We start from the raw sequence: 18305 nt of genomic DNA, 5'->3' as shown, positions 1-18305 counted from the left end.
CTTTTAATTCCATAGCTTTCTAATAAAAAACCTGCATTTCATGCATGTTTTAATAAATTTCCCAATATGAGACAAACTACAATAAATAGGTATAGGCACATTTATAGACAATTTGTAGAGAATTAAATTCTCTTTCCGATAAGCTAAAAAAATATGGGGCGTTCTATTTAAAATTCTCGACATTGAATATGGAGAAACAGTAATTGAATCTTTGACCTGTACCTATAAGATATTTTGATACAACAAATAACAATCTATTTGACAGCATCTGAAGAGTAATGGTACAAATGTAGATCTTTTTTGAATGAACGTTGGCTGAGGTATGGGGATTTAAAGAGCATGTTGAAATTTACCAAAAGAAGCTTAAAACCAAAATAAGTCAAAAACGAAAAACGCTAGGTACCAATAACTTGTATCAAAGTCAACCTATTTTTTACGTACAATTAAACGGTGTAATAAAAACTAGCATTCCATTTAAAATAACGAACTTATTGTTTACTTCCGGTAGACAGGAAGTGGCGGCCATCTTGAAAATATTTTAGATCGAAAGTTCTGAATGAACAACCCATGCTACCAAAATTTCAAATCTCTACGAATAGTGGAACTAGAAAAAGTTATAACGAACCAATTACGTGAGACACCCTGTATTTAACCTTTCAATAAAAATATTCAACAATCTAGCGCTGAATAACAATTAAAACTCGAACTAACACTAGATCTAGAATTAGAATGTTTCGAACCTTTCTAGTTCTAGATCTAGTGTTAGTTCTAGTTTTACACTTACACTGTCACTAGAATTAACATAGGTCTAATGTTAGTTCTAGTGACATTGTAAGTATAAAACTAGAATTAACACTAGATCTAGAACTAGAAACATTCGGGTTTAGCCGTACGTCTCGTAAGACGGCTAAATCTAAATGATTCTAGTTCTACTATACAGTGTGTCCGTAAAGTAGCGGATATAGGCGATAAAATCATTATAAACGGTTTATGAAAAAATCCCTGAAACGGGTCTAAAGATTTAAATTTTTTTGGTGTAGATTTCAATTTTTTTCCGCCATTTTTAAACGAATCTAATCTAATCTATGACGTCATCGATATTTTTTTCAAATGGCAATCCTCCATTTTTATTACGAAATATGAAAGGTGGCGTTTTTCTGAATCTATTACAGTCAATATTAAAATGAGTTACATAAGAAAATTATGGAGAAAAATTACTTTAAAGTTTACCTACTTTAAGACGCACGGCTAAACCCGAATGTTTCTAGTTCTAGGTCTAGTGTCAGTTCTAGTTTTACACTAGCATTGTTACTATGTAGAACTAATACTATACCTAGAACTAGAATTATTCGGGTTTAGCCGTCTTTAGAGACGTGCAGCTAAACCAATGATAGAACTAGAATGATTCGGGTTTAGCCGCACGCCTCTAAAGACAGCTAAACCCGAATGATTCTAGTTCTAAGTATAGTGTCAGTTCTAGTTTTACACTTGCACTGTCACTAAAACTAACATTATACCTAGAACTGGAATCATTCGGGTTTAGCCGTCTTTAGAGACGTGCGGCTAAACCCGAATCATTCTAGTTCTAGGTATAGTGTCAGTTCTAGTTTTATACTTGCACTGTCACTAAAACTAACATTATATCTAGAACTGGAATCATTCGGGTTTAGCCGTCTTTAGAGACGTGCGGCTAAACCCGAATCATTCTAGTTCTAGGTATAGTGTCAGTTCTAGTTTTATACTTGCACTGTCACTAAAACTAACATTATACCTAGAACTGGAATCATTCGGGTTTAGCCGTCTTTAGAGACGTGCGGCTAAACCCGAATCATTCTAGTTCTAGGTATAGTGTCAGTTCTAGTTTTATACTTGCACTGTCACTAAAACTAACATTATACCTAGAACTGGAATCATTCGGGTTTAGCCGTCTTTAGAGACGTGCGGCTAAACCCGAATCATTCTAGTTCTAGGTATAGTGTCAGTTCTAGTTTTATACTTGCACTGTCACTAAAACTAACATTATACCTAGAACTGGAATCATTCGGGTTTAGCCGTCTTTAGAGACGTGCGGCTAAACCCGAATCATTCTAGTTCTAGGTATAGTGTCAGTTCTAGTTTTATACTTGCACTGTCACTAAAACTAACATTATACCTAGAACTAGAATCATTCGGGTTTAGCCGCACGTCTCTAAAGACAGCTAAACCCGAATGATTCTAGTTCTAAGTATAGTGTCAGTTCTAGTTTTACACTTGCACTGTCACTAAAACTAACATTATACCTAGAACTGGAATCATTCGGGTTTAGCCGTCTTTAGAGACGTGCGGCTAAACCCGAATCATTCTAGTTCTAGGTATAGTGTCAGTTCTAGTTTTATACTTGCACTGTCACTAAAACTAACATTATACCTAGAACTAGAATCATTCGGGTTTAGCCGCACGCCTCTAAAGACAGCTAAACCCGAATGATTCTAGTTCTAAGTATAGTGTCAGTTCTAGTTTTACACTTGCACTGTCACTAAAACTAACATTATACCTAGAACTGGAATCATTCGGGTTTAGCCGTCTTTAGAGACGTGCGGCTAAACCCGAATCATTCTAGTTCTAGGTATAGTGTCAGTTCTAGTTTTATACTTGCACTGTCACTAAAACTAACATTATACCTAGAACTGGAATCATTCGGGTTTAGCCGTCTTTAGAGACGTGCGGCTAAACCCGAATCATTCTAGTTCTAGGTATAGTGTCAGTTCTAGTTTTACACTTGCACTGTCACTAAAACTAACATTATACCTAGAACTGGAATCATTCGGGTTTAGCCGTCTTTAGAGACGTGCGGCTAAACCCGAATCATTCTAGTTCTAGGTATAGTGTCAGTTCTAGTTTTATACTTGCACTGTCACTAAAACTAACATTATACCTAGAACTAGAATCATTCGGGTTTAGCCGCACGTATCTAAAGACGGCTAAACCAGAATGATTCTAGTTCTAGGTATAGTGTTAATTCTAGTTTTATACCTGCACTGTCACTAGAACTAACATCAGATCTAGAATTAGAAACACTCGGATTTAGCCGCACATCTCTTAAGACGGCTAAACCCAAACGATTCTAGGTCTAGCGCTGTACACCAATTAAAACTAGAACTAACACTAGACCTAGAACTAGAAAGTTTCGGGTTGGGTTGAGTTGGTTTAGAAACCCGAATGTTTCTAGTTCTAGTGTTAGTTCTAGTTTTACACTAGCACTGTTACTATGTAGAACTAACATTATACCTAGAACACTAGAACCCGAACGCTAGACCTAAAACTAGAAATGAAAAACCAGAAGGTGGGATATTACATTAAATTATACGTTACAGGACAGGAATAACAGAAAGGAAAAATTAGCAGCGCCGGGACACGAACCCAACTTGTTCAAACAAATTCCGATTAATATTTATAAAACTAGAAAGTTTCGGGTTTAGCCGTACATCTTCAGACAACATTTCACAAATAATATTTGTTATTAGAACTGTTATTTCTGCCTGTCAATAATATCGAATATCGACAACGACAGCTAGCCAACAAAAAATGACGCTAGTGCAAAATTAGAAATTTAAATTACAACTGATAGTCCGCGCGCGTGTATTAACAGTTTAATTGGATATACACGAAAACAAAGTTGTAAGATTGATTGGATTTTGGTGTTAAAAATGATTCGGATAAGTGTCGGGGAACATGTAGTAATAATTAACGGTGCTTTTAAGGGAATGGTATGTAAACGTATCTCTTCTACGGCGAGCTCGAATTTTTATAATAAGAAGCTGTGGCGCTTAGGGCCGTCTGAAAGATTCGTCCCGATCACAGGTGTCCCCGGATTCAAGGTCACCGCTGTTCAATGACCAAGTCAAAAAACCACAGCACCACGAGTTCGATCCAAGCTCAAAACTTTCTATCATTCCATAATATTATCTCTTATAAGTATTAAAACAATATGACTTCTCACAGTTTGTTTACATTATTTTCAAAAATACTTAAAAGATAACACTCCGCAAGTGCTAAGTCATAATTACAAACTACATTCTTATCTATTCGTTGACTCTACAGTTTTACCCATATAAATATCGAAACTCCGTGTTTTCGAGATCAAATTTTAATTCACATTCGATAAAAACGAAATCGGGTTGTACTTAAAATGATTGTGTTTTTAATTTGCGTGGTTATATTAACTCTATTAATATACAAGTACTACCAAAAATCATTTCAATACTGGGAAAAAAAAGGAGTACCAACGATAAAACCCAGCATTCCATTCGGAAATTTAGGTTCAATTTTTGGCGGACCTGGATTTATACTCCACATGAAAGGTATTTATGAAAAATTTAAATCGCAAGGGGTCCATTACGCTGGGTTATACACGGGGGCAAAGCCGGCTTTATTAGCAGTTCATCCAGAAGCTGTTAAAACCGTAATGAACAAAGATTTCCAAAGTTTCCATAGCCACGGTGTTGAATACGATGCAAAAGAGGAACCTTTACAAGCGCATTTATTTAATTTGGATGGAAAGCAATGGAAAGATATGCGAGTTAAACTCACCCCAACGTTTACTTCGGGTAAAATGAAGATGATGTTTCAAACTTTATTGGATTGCGGCCAACAGCTTGAAGATTTCGTAGAGAAATGTAACGAAAAAAATGTGGCTTTAGATATAAAAGAGGTTATCGCGTGTTTTACCACCGATGTAATTGGTTCTTGCGCTTTTGGTTTGGAATGTAATAGCTTTAAAAATCCGGATGCTCAATTTAGAAAGTATGGGAGAAAAGTTTTTACGCCTAGCTTAAGATTTGTTTTTAGAAGACTTTTATCGGCAGCTTCACCGCGGTTAATGAAATTGTTTAAATTAAAATTTATTCAAGAAGATGTATCTGAATTTTTTATTGGGGTTATAAGAGATATGTTGAATTATAGAAAAACCGAGAAGATAACCCGTAACGATTTCTTACAAATCTTAATAAATATGCAAGAAACGTTAAAAAGCGAAGGCAAAAAACCGTTTACTCTGGAAGAACTCGCTGCTCAAGCTTTCGTTTTTTTCATCGCCGGTTTTGAAACGTCTTCGACTACCGTTACTTTTGCTCTATACGAATTGGTGCATAATCAAGAGGTGCAAGATAAATTACGCGAGGAAATTCGGCGAATTATCAAAAAACACGATGGTAAAATCACTTACGATGGTATCATGGAAATGAAATATTTAGATCAAGTTATTAACGAAACGTTAAGGAAATATCCACCAGTTCATTTCCTACCGAGGAAATGTACCCAAAATTATAAACTTCCAAATGGAGCTGAAGTTGAGAAAGGTACAAAAGTGTTTATAAGCGTTATGGGGTTACATAGAGATGAGGAATATTTTCCTAATCCAGATAAATTCGATCCGGATCGATTTTCCGATGAAAATAAACACAACATAGTTCCATATTCATATATACCTTTTGGCGAGGGACCACGGATTTGTATTGGTGAGTTAATTCAACACATTTTAAGATAATCATGATTTAAATCTTGATGTTATAGGTCTGCGATTTGGAGTAATGCAAGCTAAAGTGGGAATTTGTTTATTATTGAGGAATTATAAATTATATCCTCATCCCTCAGTAAAATATCCAATTGAATTCGATAATAAATCCGCCGTTTTAGCCGGTAAAGACACCCTTTTATTAATGACAGAAAGAGTTTAATTATTATTTTATGTATTATTATAATTTATGATTAATAAAAATATACAACAACTCGGCGTTGAATTATAACTAAAATTAGAAGTGACACTAAAGAAGTCAGGCTAAAGACCATAGCTCTAGTTTTAGAGTAGAACTAACACTAAACCTAGAACTAGAAACTAAAAACGAATCTTTCTAGTTCTAGGTCTAGTGTTAGTTCTAGTTTTAGTCCAATAGAGATCTACAATAATCTAACGCTGAATAACACTAGCACTAAAACTAGCACTAGACCTAGAACTCTACTTTTAGTTGTTATTCAGCGTTAAATTGTTGTATATTTGTAGTGTTAGTTCTAATTTTAAGTGGCTAGAACTACCATTTACTATAGGTTAATTTTTATAATGTCCAGAAAATGTTTAAACCACTTTTGATGATTATGGAAATCATTAGAAACTTCTGGACTCTTTATGCCATTATCAAAAATCTTCTTGAAATCTTTATAAACGTTCAGGAGGCATTTAGACACTTTTTGATAATTATAGAACACCTTACAAATGCCTGATTAACTTGTCATTAGAAAGTTTTTAGAGACCTTTTGACATATTCAAAAATTTTCTGAAAACCTATATAATCGTCCAAAAAGCGATTAAACAGCTTTTGATGACTATGGAAATGATTAGAAAGCTTCTGGACTTTTGATGCCATCTTCAAAAATTTTGTTAAAATCTTTATAAACGTCCAGGAGGCGTTGAGACACTTCTTGATAATTATGGAATACCTTACAAATGCCTGATTCACTTGAGATATCATTAAAAAGCGTCTAGAAACGTTTTAGAAAGTCTTAAAAAATCATTAGAAACTTCTGGACCCTTCATAACATTCTCAAAAATCTTTTTGAAGTCTTTATAAATGTCCAGGAAGCGTTTAGACACTTTTTGATAATTAAAGAACAACTTACAAATGCTTGGTTGACTTGGAAGATCATTAAAAAGCTTCTTGAGACTTTTTATCGTCTTCAAAAATCTTCTGGAAATCTTTATAATTGTCCTGAAAACGCTTAACCAGCTTTTGATGACTATGGAAATCATTAGAAACTTCTGGACCCTTTATGCCATAATCAAAAATCTTCTTGAAATCTTTATAAACGTCCATGAGGCATTTAGACACTTTTTGATAATTATAGAACACCTTACAAATGCCTGGTTAACTTGGGATATCATTAGAAAGTTTCTAGAGACCCTTTGACGTATTTAAAAATCGTCTGAAATTCTGTATAATCGTCCAGAAAACGTTTAAACAGCTTTTGATGACTGGAAATCATTAGAAACTTCTGGACCCTTCATAACATCCTCAAAAATCTTTTTGAAGTCTTTATAAATGTCCAGGAAGCGTTTAGACACTTTTTGATAATTAAGGAACAACTTACAAATGCTTGGTTGACTTGGAATATCATTAAAAAGCTTCTAGAGACTTTTTGACGTCTTCAAAAATCTTCTGGAAATCTTTATAATTGTCCAGAAAACGCTTAACCAGCTTTTGATGACTATAGAAATCATTAAAAACTTCTGGACCCTTTATGCCATAATCAAAAATTTTCTTGAAATCTTTATAAACGTCCAGGAGGTATTTATATACTTTTTGATAATTAGAGAACACCTTACAAATGCCTGATTAACTTGGGATATCATTAGAAAGTTTCTAGAGACTCTTTGACGTATTCAAAAATCTTCTGAAATTCTATATAATCGGCCAGAAAGCGAATAAACAGCTTTTGATGACTATGAAAATGATTAGAAAGCTTCTGGGCTCTTGATGCCATCTTCAAAAATCTTGTTAAAACCTTTATAAACGTCCACGAAGCGTTGAGACACTTCTTGATAATTATGGAATACCTTACAAATGCCTGATTCACTTGAGATATCATTAGAAAGCGGCAAGAGACTTTTTAGAAAGTCTTAGGAAATCATTAGAAACTTCTGGACCCTTCACGACATCCTCAAAAATCTTTTTGAAGTCTTTATAAATGTCCAGGAAGCGTTTAGACACTTTTTGATAATTAAAGAACAACTTACAAATGCTTGGTTGACTTGGAAGATCATTAAAAAGCTTCTTGAGACTTTTTGACGTCTTCAAAAATCTTCTGGAAATCTTTATAATTGTCCTGAAAACGCTTAACCAGCTTTTGATGACTATGGAAATCATTAGAAACTTCTGGACCCTTTATGCCATAATCAAAGATTTTCTTGAAATCTTTATAAACGTCCAGGAGGCATTTAGACACTTCATTATATCATCAAAAATCTTTTTGAAATCTTTATAAATGTCCAGGAAGCGTTTAGACACTTTTTGACAATTAAAGAACAACTTACAAATGCTTGGTTTACTTGGAATATTATTAGAAAGCTTCTAGAGACTTTTTGACGTTTTTAAAAATCTTCTGGAAATCTTTATAATTGTACAGAAAACGTTTAGACAGTTTTTGATGACTATGGAAATCATTAGAAACTTTTGGACCCTTTATGCCATTATCAAAAATCTTCTTGAAATCTTTATAAACGTCCAGGAGGCATTTAGACACTTTTTGATAATTATAGAACACCTTACAAATGCCTGATTAACTTGGGATATCATTAGAAAGTTTCTAGAGACCCTTTGACGTATTCTAAAATCTTCTAAAAATCTATATAATCGTCTAGAAAGCGTTTAAACAGCTTTTGATGACTATGGAAATCATTAGAAAGCTTCTGGACTCTTGATGACATCTTCAAAAATCTTGTTAAATCTTTATAAACGTCCACGAGGCGTTGAGACACTTCTTGATAATTATGGAATACCTTACAAATGCCTGATTCACTTGAGATATCATTAGAAAGCGTCTAGAAACGTTTTAGAAAGTCTTAGGAAATCATTAGAAACTTCTGGACCCTTCATAACATCCTCAAAAATCTTTTTGAAGTCTTTATAAATGTCATGGAAGCGTTTAGACACTTTTTGATAATTAAAGAATAACTTACACATGCTTGGTTGACTTGGAATATCATTAAAAAGCTTCTTGAGACTTTTTGACGTCTTCAAAAATCTTCTGGAAATCTTTACAATTGTCCAGAAAACGCTTAACCAGCTTTTGATGACTATAGAAATCATTAGAAACTTCTGGACCCTTTATGCCATAATCAAAAATTTTCTTGAAATCTTTATAAACGTCCAGGAGGCATTTAGACACTTCATTATATCATCAAAAATCTTTTTGAAACCTTTATAAATGTCCAGGAAGCGTTTAGACACTTTTTGACAATTAAAGAACAACTTACAAATGCTTGGTTGACTTGGAAGATCATTAGAAAGCTTCTAGAGACTTTTTGACGTTTTCAAAAATCTTCTGGAAATCTTTATAATTGTACAGAAAACGTTTAGACAGTTTTTGATGACTATGGAAATCATTAGAAACTTTTGGACCCTTTATGCCATTATCAAAAATCTTCTTGAAATCTTTATAAACGTCCAGGAGGCATTTAGACACTTTTTGATAATTATAGATCACCTTACAAATGCCTGATTAACTTAGAATATCATTAGAAAGTTTCTAGAGACCCTTTGACGTATTCACAAATCTTCTGAAATTCTATATAATCGTCCAGAAAGTGTTTAAACAGCTTTTGATGAATACAGAAATCATTAGAAAGCTTCTGGACTCTTGATGACACCTTCAAAAATCTTGTTAAAACCTTTATAAATGTCCACGAGGCGTTGAGACACTTCTTGATAATTATGGAATACCTTACAAATGCCTGATTCACTTGAAATACCATTAGAAAGCGTCTAAAGACTTTTTAGAAAGTCTTAAAAAATCATTAGAAACTTCTGGACCCTTCATAACATCCTCAAAAATCTTTTTGAAGTCTTTATAAATGTCCAGGAAGCCTTTAGACACTTTTTGATAATTAAAGAATAACTTAGAAATGGTTGGTTGACTTGGAATATCATTAAAAAGCTTCTAGAGACTTTTTGACGTCTTCAAACATCTTCTGGAAATCTTTATAATTGTCCAGAAAACGCTTGATGACTATGGAAATCATTAGAAACTTCTGGACCCTTTATGCCATAATCAAAAATTTTCTTGAAATCTTTATAAACGTCCAGGAGGCATTTAGACATTTCATTATATTATCAAAAATCTTTTTGAAATCTTTATAAATGTCCAGGAAGCGTTTAGACACTTTATGATAATTAAAGAACAACTTACAAATACTTGGTTGACATGGAAGATCATTAGAAAGCTTCTAGAGACTTTTTGACGTTTTCAAAAATCTTCGCGAAATCTTTCTAATAGTCCAGAAAACGCTTAACTAGCTTTTGATGACTATGGAAATCATTAGAAACTTCTGGACTCTTTATGCCATAATCAAAAATCTTTTTGAAATCTTTATAAATGTCATGGAAGCGTTTAGACACTTTTTGATAATTAAAGAACAACTTACAAATGCTTGGTTGACTTGGAAGATCATTAGAAAACTTCTAGAGGCTTTTTGACGTTTTCAAAAATCTTCTGGAAATATTTAGAATTGTTTGGAAAGTGTTTAAACAGCTTTTGATGACTATGGAAATTATTAGAAAGCTTCTGAACCTTTGATGACATCTTCAAAAATTTTCTTGAAGTTTTTATAAATGTCCAAAAGGCGTTTAGACAACTTTCGAGGCATTTCAGTTCTAATTTTAGTTCAATTCACACCGGCCGTGAAAGCCTTCGTGCTTATAATTCAATTTATATTTTCAAGTCTCTCAAAAACAACTTTACTCAATCCTACTTTGATACAAGAATTGCTCTAGGTTGATTCTGATTTTGAGCGAATTCTAGTTTATTTAGATGCCTAAGTGCTTAACTAAATAACTCCAGAACTACAAATTAATTTGTTAATAAATGAGACTTATGTCATAATACATGACCTTCTAAGTCAACTTAAGTCTCAAAGCTTCAAATTTGCACTTTAGGAGTAATAGCTGCTTTCCTTGAAGTGGGTAATATGGTTATGCATCGAAACATAAGAAAAACACACAAGTTTGGAGTGAAAGAAAAATTGACCGATGCTTTAATTTCGCAGAATTATTCGCAGAAATATAGACAGTACAGAGAACTGTCTATATTTCTGCAAGCCATGAAAACGGTGTCTGTTCTGGACCTGGTTAATAATGGCTGCAAAACAACTTTAAACACAGTGAGTTGTGATAACAGAGTTTCTCTGATCTAGGTCAAAGGTCACTTTTGACAACACTCAGATGAGTTAGCACGAAAGGGCAGCGCTAAAGCGTTTGTGAGGCCAGAGTCAGCAGTTGGTATAGCATTAGCGATGACCAAACATAAGATTGGACTGTGGGTTAAAAAGAGACTTCGCCTACTGTGGACCAGTTCTCCTGGAATGAGACACGCTAAGTTGTTTATCAACATCGCCACCGTCAAATCCAGGTTAATATATGTATATTTGTTAACAATTTTAATGACGTTTTTGATTTAAATTTAAAAAATTTCCCGCCAACCCCAACATAGACCAAAATGGCCGAATTTCAATTTCACCAACATGAAAAACATAAATTTACTAAAAATATTATTTAGTTAAAAATAACTTTTTGGACGATTTTGCCCCAATATTTATTAATTAATACCTTTAATCCAATTAATTAATGTTAATTAAAAGATTGATTCATAAATTTAGTTTATATAAATTTAAGTTTTAAATTTAAAATTATTTTTTTGAGATTTGAGGTTATGTTATTATTATGAACTGTCATTTGTGAAATTGATTTAATTGAGTAAGTAATCCAATTTATATAATTATTTCTACTTACATAAAAATTTCCAGCTGTAAACCTCGCCTGAAGACATTTCATAACAGCGTCTTCAGTTAAAGGTCCTTGTAAATGAATGAGATCTTCAAGATTAACCGTTGCGGCGTTTCCAACGGACGCTAATTGTGATGTCGGATGATTAGTCGGTAAAATAGTTGAGGGGTTCGCAATAACCGCAGCTAATCGTGGAGGAATGGCCGGTTGGTGATGTTGGGTATGTTGGGCGGTGGTTGTGATAGCAGATGGTTGCAGCGACGGCGCCTTTTGCGGAACGACCGACGTCGCGGTTGTTGCCGGCGGTACTTTGATGGGTGCAGGCGTCGCGGCGCCTCCTTGTACATGAAGTCGGTTCCGTAACGTAACCAACTCGGTGCTGAGGCTGCGCAATCGTTGTTGGAGGTGGACGGCCTCGTTCGACGAAGAGGCATCTAAAATATAAAGAAACCAACGCAAGGTAATGAATGAAATTGCATAAAAAAATTCATTTATTTAAACGATTAATTCTCATTTGACATTTAAGAATATACGACTCCAATAAAATACAGAATTAACTCCGTTTGATGACCCTTTCGGGCATCGTCGGAAAACACGATTCTATATCCTACTTGAACTTTAACTCAACCCGTATTAGCGGTTTAAGAAAGCGCAAATCTTTGTTTCCCGTACACCTTTCACAAACGGAAATGTTAAATTTAAAATTTAACCATTTTTACGTTCAACGGAAATTCTAATTCCGGAAGGTTATTAAAGAATAGCAATTTTCACCGTTTGCCTTTGGGCATTCAATTTCGTTTCAGATTGGAACCCGTCATTCGTCAACAGCACACACTCACACGTGCCTCAGCATTCGATGGAATAACGGAACGTTATGTATTGCGACATGGAGGTAGGTCTTAATGGCAATATCTCCGACACGATTTGCTGCGGCACGTCAAAGATTTTGCCTTTAGGGTTTCTTCTTCCTTAGGGGTCTACCGACGAATTTACCGGTTTATTTTTTTTTATTGTTTAAATCTCTTCCTTATTGGGCACATAAAAGTAGGGTTTATACAAATACTGTAGAGCCAAACGCTGTTCTAGATGATTAATGTAGCAATCATATCGAGTGTCCCAAAGGTAGGATGTGTAATTAGGGATATAGGAAACAAGAGTAGGATATGCGACGCATAAATTACACATCTAGCTAATTTAGGCATATCTATGCGTAAGCCAGAAATAAAATATCTCGCTGTCATTATCTAGTCGTCAGCAAAAACAGAGTCTTAATAGTCTGGATTTTAAATTTACACGATAGTGTTCTTTCGATTTTCTCATAGTATCAGGAGTCCTGGAGGCATTTTGGACTATGTTAGTTTGGCGCCTATATGTAATGGAGATTGCTAGAGGGATTGAGCTGGGAGAAGGATTAACTAAAGGTTTAATTTTTAGCTCACAGAATGCAAAGTGCTGGACAATAACTAATGTTTTATCTGGCCGTGTTCGGCTGTTAAATTCCTTATTTTAGGTATTTGTAAATGTGAAAATAACGTGCTGTGTTAATAAATTGTATTGTGCCTTTAGAAAAATGTTGACAAGGTAGGTTCTTATTCTTGATATCACGGATGGTTGTAAGATTTGTGTCATATTCAGTACAATTCGTGGTAATAGCTATGAGTACTTTTGTGATGTAAGTTATTTTTCAGAATGATACAAAACTTTTTATGGTAAAAATAAAGTAACAGTGAGTGTAATACGAAAGTGAGAACAATACTCTTTCAAATAGGCGATATTGACATTGATTTTATTTCAAAAGCAGATATCGAGTAGGACACTGAAGATGAGTTTGATATTGATTTCCCAACTCCATATTGGTACCAGAGTACCATCAACAGAAACAAGCCGTTGCGAATACTACATGCGGCCTTCATCAAAGCTAATATTAAGGATATAAGCGTATGCAGACGATGTGGTCATCATAAGCAGAAATAAAGAAGGTTTCGCAGAATTGAACCAAAATACAATGGGAGTAGGGCTGGGAATAAACGAGAACAATACGAAGTGCATGACAATTAAAAGTGCAAAACGCCGGTGGACACACTCTTAAACGACAGAAGCAAGGTTACGGACGAAATGGTAATAAGAGTCATGAGACGAAATCACTGCTACTATGCCAATAAAAGACTCCTACTCAAAAATCCTCACCAGAAACCAGGTTTAGACCTGTTTAGAAGATATAAAATGTTAATAAGATTTGTAGTAACCTATGCGGCTCAAACGTGGTCGACCCCTCTTTAGGTGTGTCGTTTCCATTCGAGTTTTCAAAAGCGACTAAATCAGGTTGTGGCTAAATTGTTCAAAAACTGTGGTGTTAGAATTGATTGCACACTGATCAAGAAGCCTGCAAAGCGAGGAAGGCAAAGCCAAGGACAGTAGAATCTAACAGGACCTTTCCATCACCGTTCGGTTTTGGCCGGTGTTTCCTCCTGTACTTTGCATACCCAGTTTACCTTTCAGTTAATCGTATTTTGCTGATAATATTTCGTTATGCATCACCAGTTTGTCGTATCTGTTGTATGCTAGATATCCATTCTTCCTGGCCTCTTCATCAACACTTTCCTCTGATTTTTTTCTGGAATCATTTTCGCTATCCTCAATCCTCTTTATTATTATGTTCTTATTCCGTATCTCTCTCATATGTTTCATTTCTGTGGTCCATCTTGCATGGCTGTATAGCTCGTTTGAAGCTACGTCTGCCTTAACTGTTCGTTCCAAACCAGTGCCCGTCATCTCCAACTCCTGATGTTAAGCTTTCTTAGGTCCTCATGTACATCGTCCAGAAATCATCTCCCAACCGATCTTCTACCCACTGATCCACTGCGATCAAAGATAATTCTTATGGTACTTTCTGAGTCCAGTCTGGCTACATGGCCAATCCTTTACATCATCTCTGGTTCGTAATATAGAAGATACAATTCGAAGCTGTAATCACCAGAGCCGCGATGTTTCGAGCTGTTGATGTCACCATCTGTATAGAGCAGCGAACGGGTTATAGCGTAGTAGTAACATGCTTCTATCGAGCACATCGATGTGCCGCAACGTAACGATACTGGTTGAATGCTGGCCTATGTAAAATTTGGGGTTCCTGAGTCTCTACAGTAAGGCGACGAGCCGCCAATGAGTTGCCCGACAACGTCGCGGCTCTGGTAATCACACACCGTTGTCGCTTTCCTCTCGAATCTTCTTAGTGCCTCTTAGACTTTCTGTTGTAAGGTCCATGCTTTCGACCCATATATTGATTTTTCTTGGTAGCTTAGATGTGAAGTTATTTTTAAGTACATGGAAACATTTCTTGTCTTGAATTATCCTCTTTATTTTCTCGCTGACCGAATTTTTGTTATTCATCAGGGATCACGAATATGCGGATCTGCTAATCGTCTCTGTCTTGTCATCGCCAACTTCCAAATGTTCTGGTATGACACCAGTCTTTGCCACCATATACTTAGTCTTTGTAAAATTTATCTTTAAGCCCATCTTCTCCACCTCCATTTGCAACCTTGTAAAGGCCTAAGAATGGAGTCTTGTCATTGATCTTATGGTCGGTGGGCCTTTGGCAATTCTCTTCTAGCCATATTTGAAGCTTTTAACTTGAGGCAGGTATCATATATGCCTCAGAATATATGATACCTTAGGACATTCATTTTTGTGACAACGTGCCCGCAAACTACGTCACACCATTTGCCACGCCCAGCTCTATGCGTTTGTTGTGTATTTTTAGAGGTTATATCGTAGACGTATTCATATTATTTTTGAAGTTTTATTTTTTTAGACGTATTAATGTCTATCATGCAACCTCTAAAAACACACAGCAAACGCATAGTACTCAATGACAGTTAACAAGGCGTGGCAAATAGTATGACGTAGAGTGCGGGCAACCAACCCGTAGTGGGCTACAAAAATACAATGGATGTAACAGTCCTGTTAGATTCTACCGTCTTTGGGCAAAGCTAACTTCCCTTTGTTATATTGTAGTCTATGATCATCTCGGGCTTTTGAGTTTCTTGGTTAATTTCATTTGAATAATATATCGTAGAAAGAAGAAGTCTCTCTTTGTTCATCGTTTGATTCTACCTATATTTCTGTTTCGACTCTCTATCAGTATCATATTCGTCAAATATCATCATCATTTAAGTACGAAGGCTTTCACGGCCGGTGTTAATTAAACTAAAACTAGAACTAACACTAGCACTATCACTAGAACTAACACTAGACCTAGAAACTTTCAGGTTAAAGCCGTGCGTTTTTTGAAAAAATGTTTGACGTTTCGGATGCCATGTTGCAACCTTCTTCAGGAACAAGTTCGAAGTGTTAGTTCTAGTGATAGTTTAATCATCATCATTATTAGCAAGTAACAGCTTTTCAAGTTCTTCATCGATTTCGCGAGACTAGATCGTGTTTTTCCTTTTATCGAATTTTTAATGTTCTGTTGATATCTATATCCCAGCTGTAATACACAAACTCCTTTTTCCCTCACCTAAAAACTCCAATTTCATTAACTTGAGCAAAATGTAACCATTACACCGATCAATTCATTTCAACATGCTTTTGCTTATTTATTCACAGCTGGTTCATAATTTCTTGCGAGAACTAATCGATATTGGGAATAATTTAAACGTAGGTTTTATAGGTAAGTTGTAAAAACCTGTTAATTAGAAGATAGTAGATTGCATAAATTTGAACCGTCTTTAAAACGATTTTTGAATAGTAAATAGTATTTACAACCCGTACGTGTAGTATCAAAGTACACGTTTGCGCGGGATGGGATATTTATAGATACTGGTAAACTTTCTATCTCGCAATAGCAGAGCGCGTTCGATTTCGCGCATTATTTATTGTCGGTATCGTTTAAAGGCCTGTATGGTTGTTGTGTGTGGCAACGTAAAAGTATTGCTACAACAATATCCGTTGCAATGAATGAATCCATAAAAGCAGTACGTGTAGGATGAAGGCGAATTTAGATTTAAAATTATGTCGTTCAATGCGATTTTAGAGTTAAATTGAAAAATTAATTTCCTACGTTACAACCATTATTTGGTATTGCGTAATTTCTCGTCCGGTTTTGTTGTCTTTGAAAAGTTGCGCGCTTTCTTTAGGCGCCGCCGTTGTCTATCTGTGTCGAATTTGAACATGAAACGAACGCAGCTGCGTTAATTGGTCCCGAATACGGTTCACAAAGCCGATAGGATTTGATTGTATCTCGCAGCGAACTTGTTTGTACAGAAATCTGATTATGACACAACCTATACATGTATCGAAAACTCACATTGTTACTCCAACTCCGTTGCGATTATATAAAACCTCTAGGAAATGATTTCGGTTAAAATCAAAATTCTAACTGATCGATTAATCTTCTTAATTTATTAAGTAATGATTATAGATGAGAGGAGAAAGCGCAAAAGGATTTAGATGAAGTTATGAATCATTGGGCGATATCAATTAGCAGTTTTGTAATAGTTGCACAACTCGACGCCTTTGCACTTTTGCCCGAGTGACGACGACGATGCCGTAGCTGTTTTCTGCGGTCGCCGGATGCAGCAGCAGCCCAGAGGCACTTAACATTGCGCAAGAGCTTCTCTCGGTGTTTGTTTGCCGTGAGAATACGTTCTCGGCATTGGATGTAATTGCAATTTAATCGACGAATTAAAAGAGGCTTAAAATTCTATAATTTTGTTTTTTTAACCGATTTATAAAATATTCAATGTTTTTAAAAACCTGTCCCTATGACAAGATTATATCCTAAAAACGAAAATTTTCATCAAATTCATTAACCTTAGTAGTTAATAATTAATTTTGTTCGGTAATTATGAGAACTGATTCATCTAAATCTAATTTATCAGGCTGCAAGAAGTTTGGAATTAATAATAATAATATATATCTTTATCTTGGAATGGCAATAAGAGTCATGAGAGGCGCTCACTGCTACTATGCCAATAAAATACTCAAAAATCCTCAGCAGAAACCAGGTTTAGATCTGTTTAGAAGATCATGCATAATTTATAATACACAATATGGAACATGTAATACTTAAGATGCACAAGTGGGATGCCTAGCTAATAAATAGATCGATATGATAACCAGTATCTGATAGTATATGATATAAATCACTTAATTAGTCACGAGGCTACTTAATATGACATCTAGTTTCAAGTTGATATAATGTTAATCACTGTGACTTTGCTGCTAGCAATGTAGATGAGTCAATTTTATGTGGTAAAGCCACTTCCCAGGAAGCCTGATGATGAGGGCCGATAATGCCACAGCGGGCTATTCCTGCAAGGCAAAGCGCCCCTCAAATACGGATTGGAGTGTGGCTAGAAAAGTCGTCACTTACACATCCGTGGACCAGGCAATTCAAACGTTTAAGCCGTTCAAATCGCCTGGAGAAGACAATATCTTTCCTGCTTTGTTACAGCAGGGGAGGTCTTTGTTGTTGCCAATTTTGGTAAAAATTTTCAGAGCGAGTGTCGCCTGGAAATATGTGCCGGCAGAATGGACTAAGGTACGGGTATCTTACATACCCAAAGCGGGCCGTTCGGTCCCTACTCCTAATGCCTTTCGACCCATCAGCCTAACGTCATTTCTGCTGAAAACCCTTGAAAAAGTTATGGAACGGTATATCCGTACGGTGCCATTGGTATCTGGTCCACTGAGTCGCCACCAGTATGCTTATCAAGCGGGAAAATCAGCAGAATTGGCTCTACACAACTTAGTTGGTAGAGTATCCAGGATGCTGCA

At 35.5% G+C, this 18305-nt stretch overlaps 2 protein-coding genes and 1 long non-coding RNA gene across 4 annotated transcripts in view; 2 read left to right on the top strand and 1 right to left on the bottom strand.

Annotated features, from left to right (window-relative positions):
• Positions 1–18305, bottom strand: part of LOC111419863 (unconventional myosin-IXb-like dachs) — a 98282-nt gene that overhangs the window by 10099 nt on the left and 69878 nt on the right. For both annotated transcript variants that reach the window (XM_071201388.1, XM_071201389.1), the window contains one exon: positions 11535–11962. In XM_071201388.1, the coding sequence (XP_071057489.1) occupies positions 11535–11962 (428 nt within the window). The remainder of the gene's footprint in view (positions 1–11534; positions 11963–18305) is intronic.
• Positions 3456–5767, top strand: LOC111422548 (cytochrome P450 6a2-like). The gene is made up of 2 exons (XM_023055750.2): positions 3456–5495; positions 5551–5767. Exons 1-2 carry the CDS (start codon positions 4169–4171, stop codon positions 5712–5714), a joined length of 1491 nt encoding a protein of 496 aa, XP_022911518.2. The 5' UTR covers positions 3456–4168; the 3' UTR covers positions 5715–5767.
• LOC139432645 (uncharacterized) overlaps positions 11908–18305 on the top strand; it is an 82625-nt gene continuing 76227 nt past the window's right edge. Inside the window, exon 1 of the long non-coding RNA XR_011642393.1 lies at positions 11908–11988. This is a non-coding gene — a long non-coding RNA (uncharacterized lncRNA). The remainder of the gene's footprint in view (positions 11989–18305) is intronic.

The sequence above is a fragment of the Onthophagus taurus genome, chromosome 1 (assembly GCF_036711975.1).
Source record: "Onthophagus taurus isolate NC chromosome 1, IU_Otau_3.0, whole genome shotgun sequence".
NCBI classification, from domain to species: domain Eukaryota; kingdom Metazoa; phylum Arthropoda; class Insecta; order Coleoptera; family Scarabaeidae; genus Onthophagus; species Onthophagus taurus.
This window is presented reverse-complemented; position numbering and strand designations above follow the sequence as displayed.

Excerpts from the sequence above, each read along its gene's own strand:
- LOC111422548 (XM_023055750.2), top strand. The coding sequence starts at position 4,169 with ATGATTGTGTTTTTAATTTGCGTGGTTATATTAACTCTATTAATATAC. Across the intron at positions 5,496-5,550 it reads GGGACCACGGATTTGTATTG|GTCTGCGATTTGGAGTAATG; the intron begins GTGAGTTAATTC and ends TTGATGTTATAG.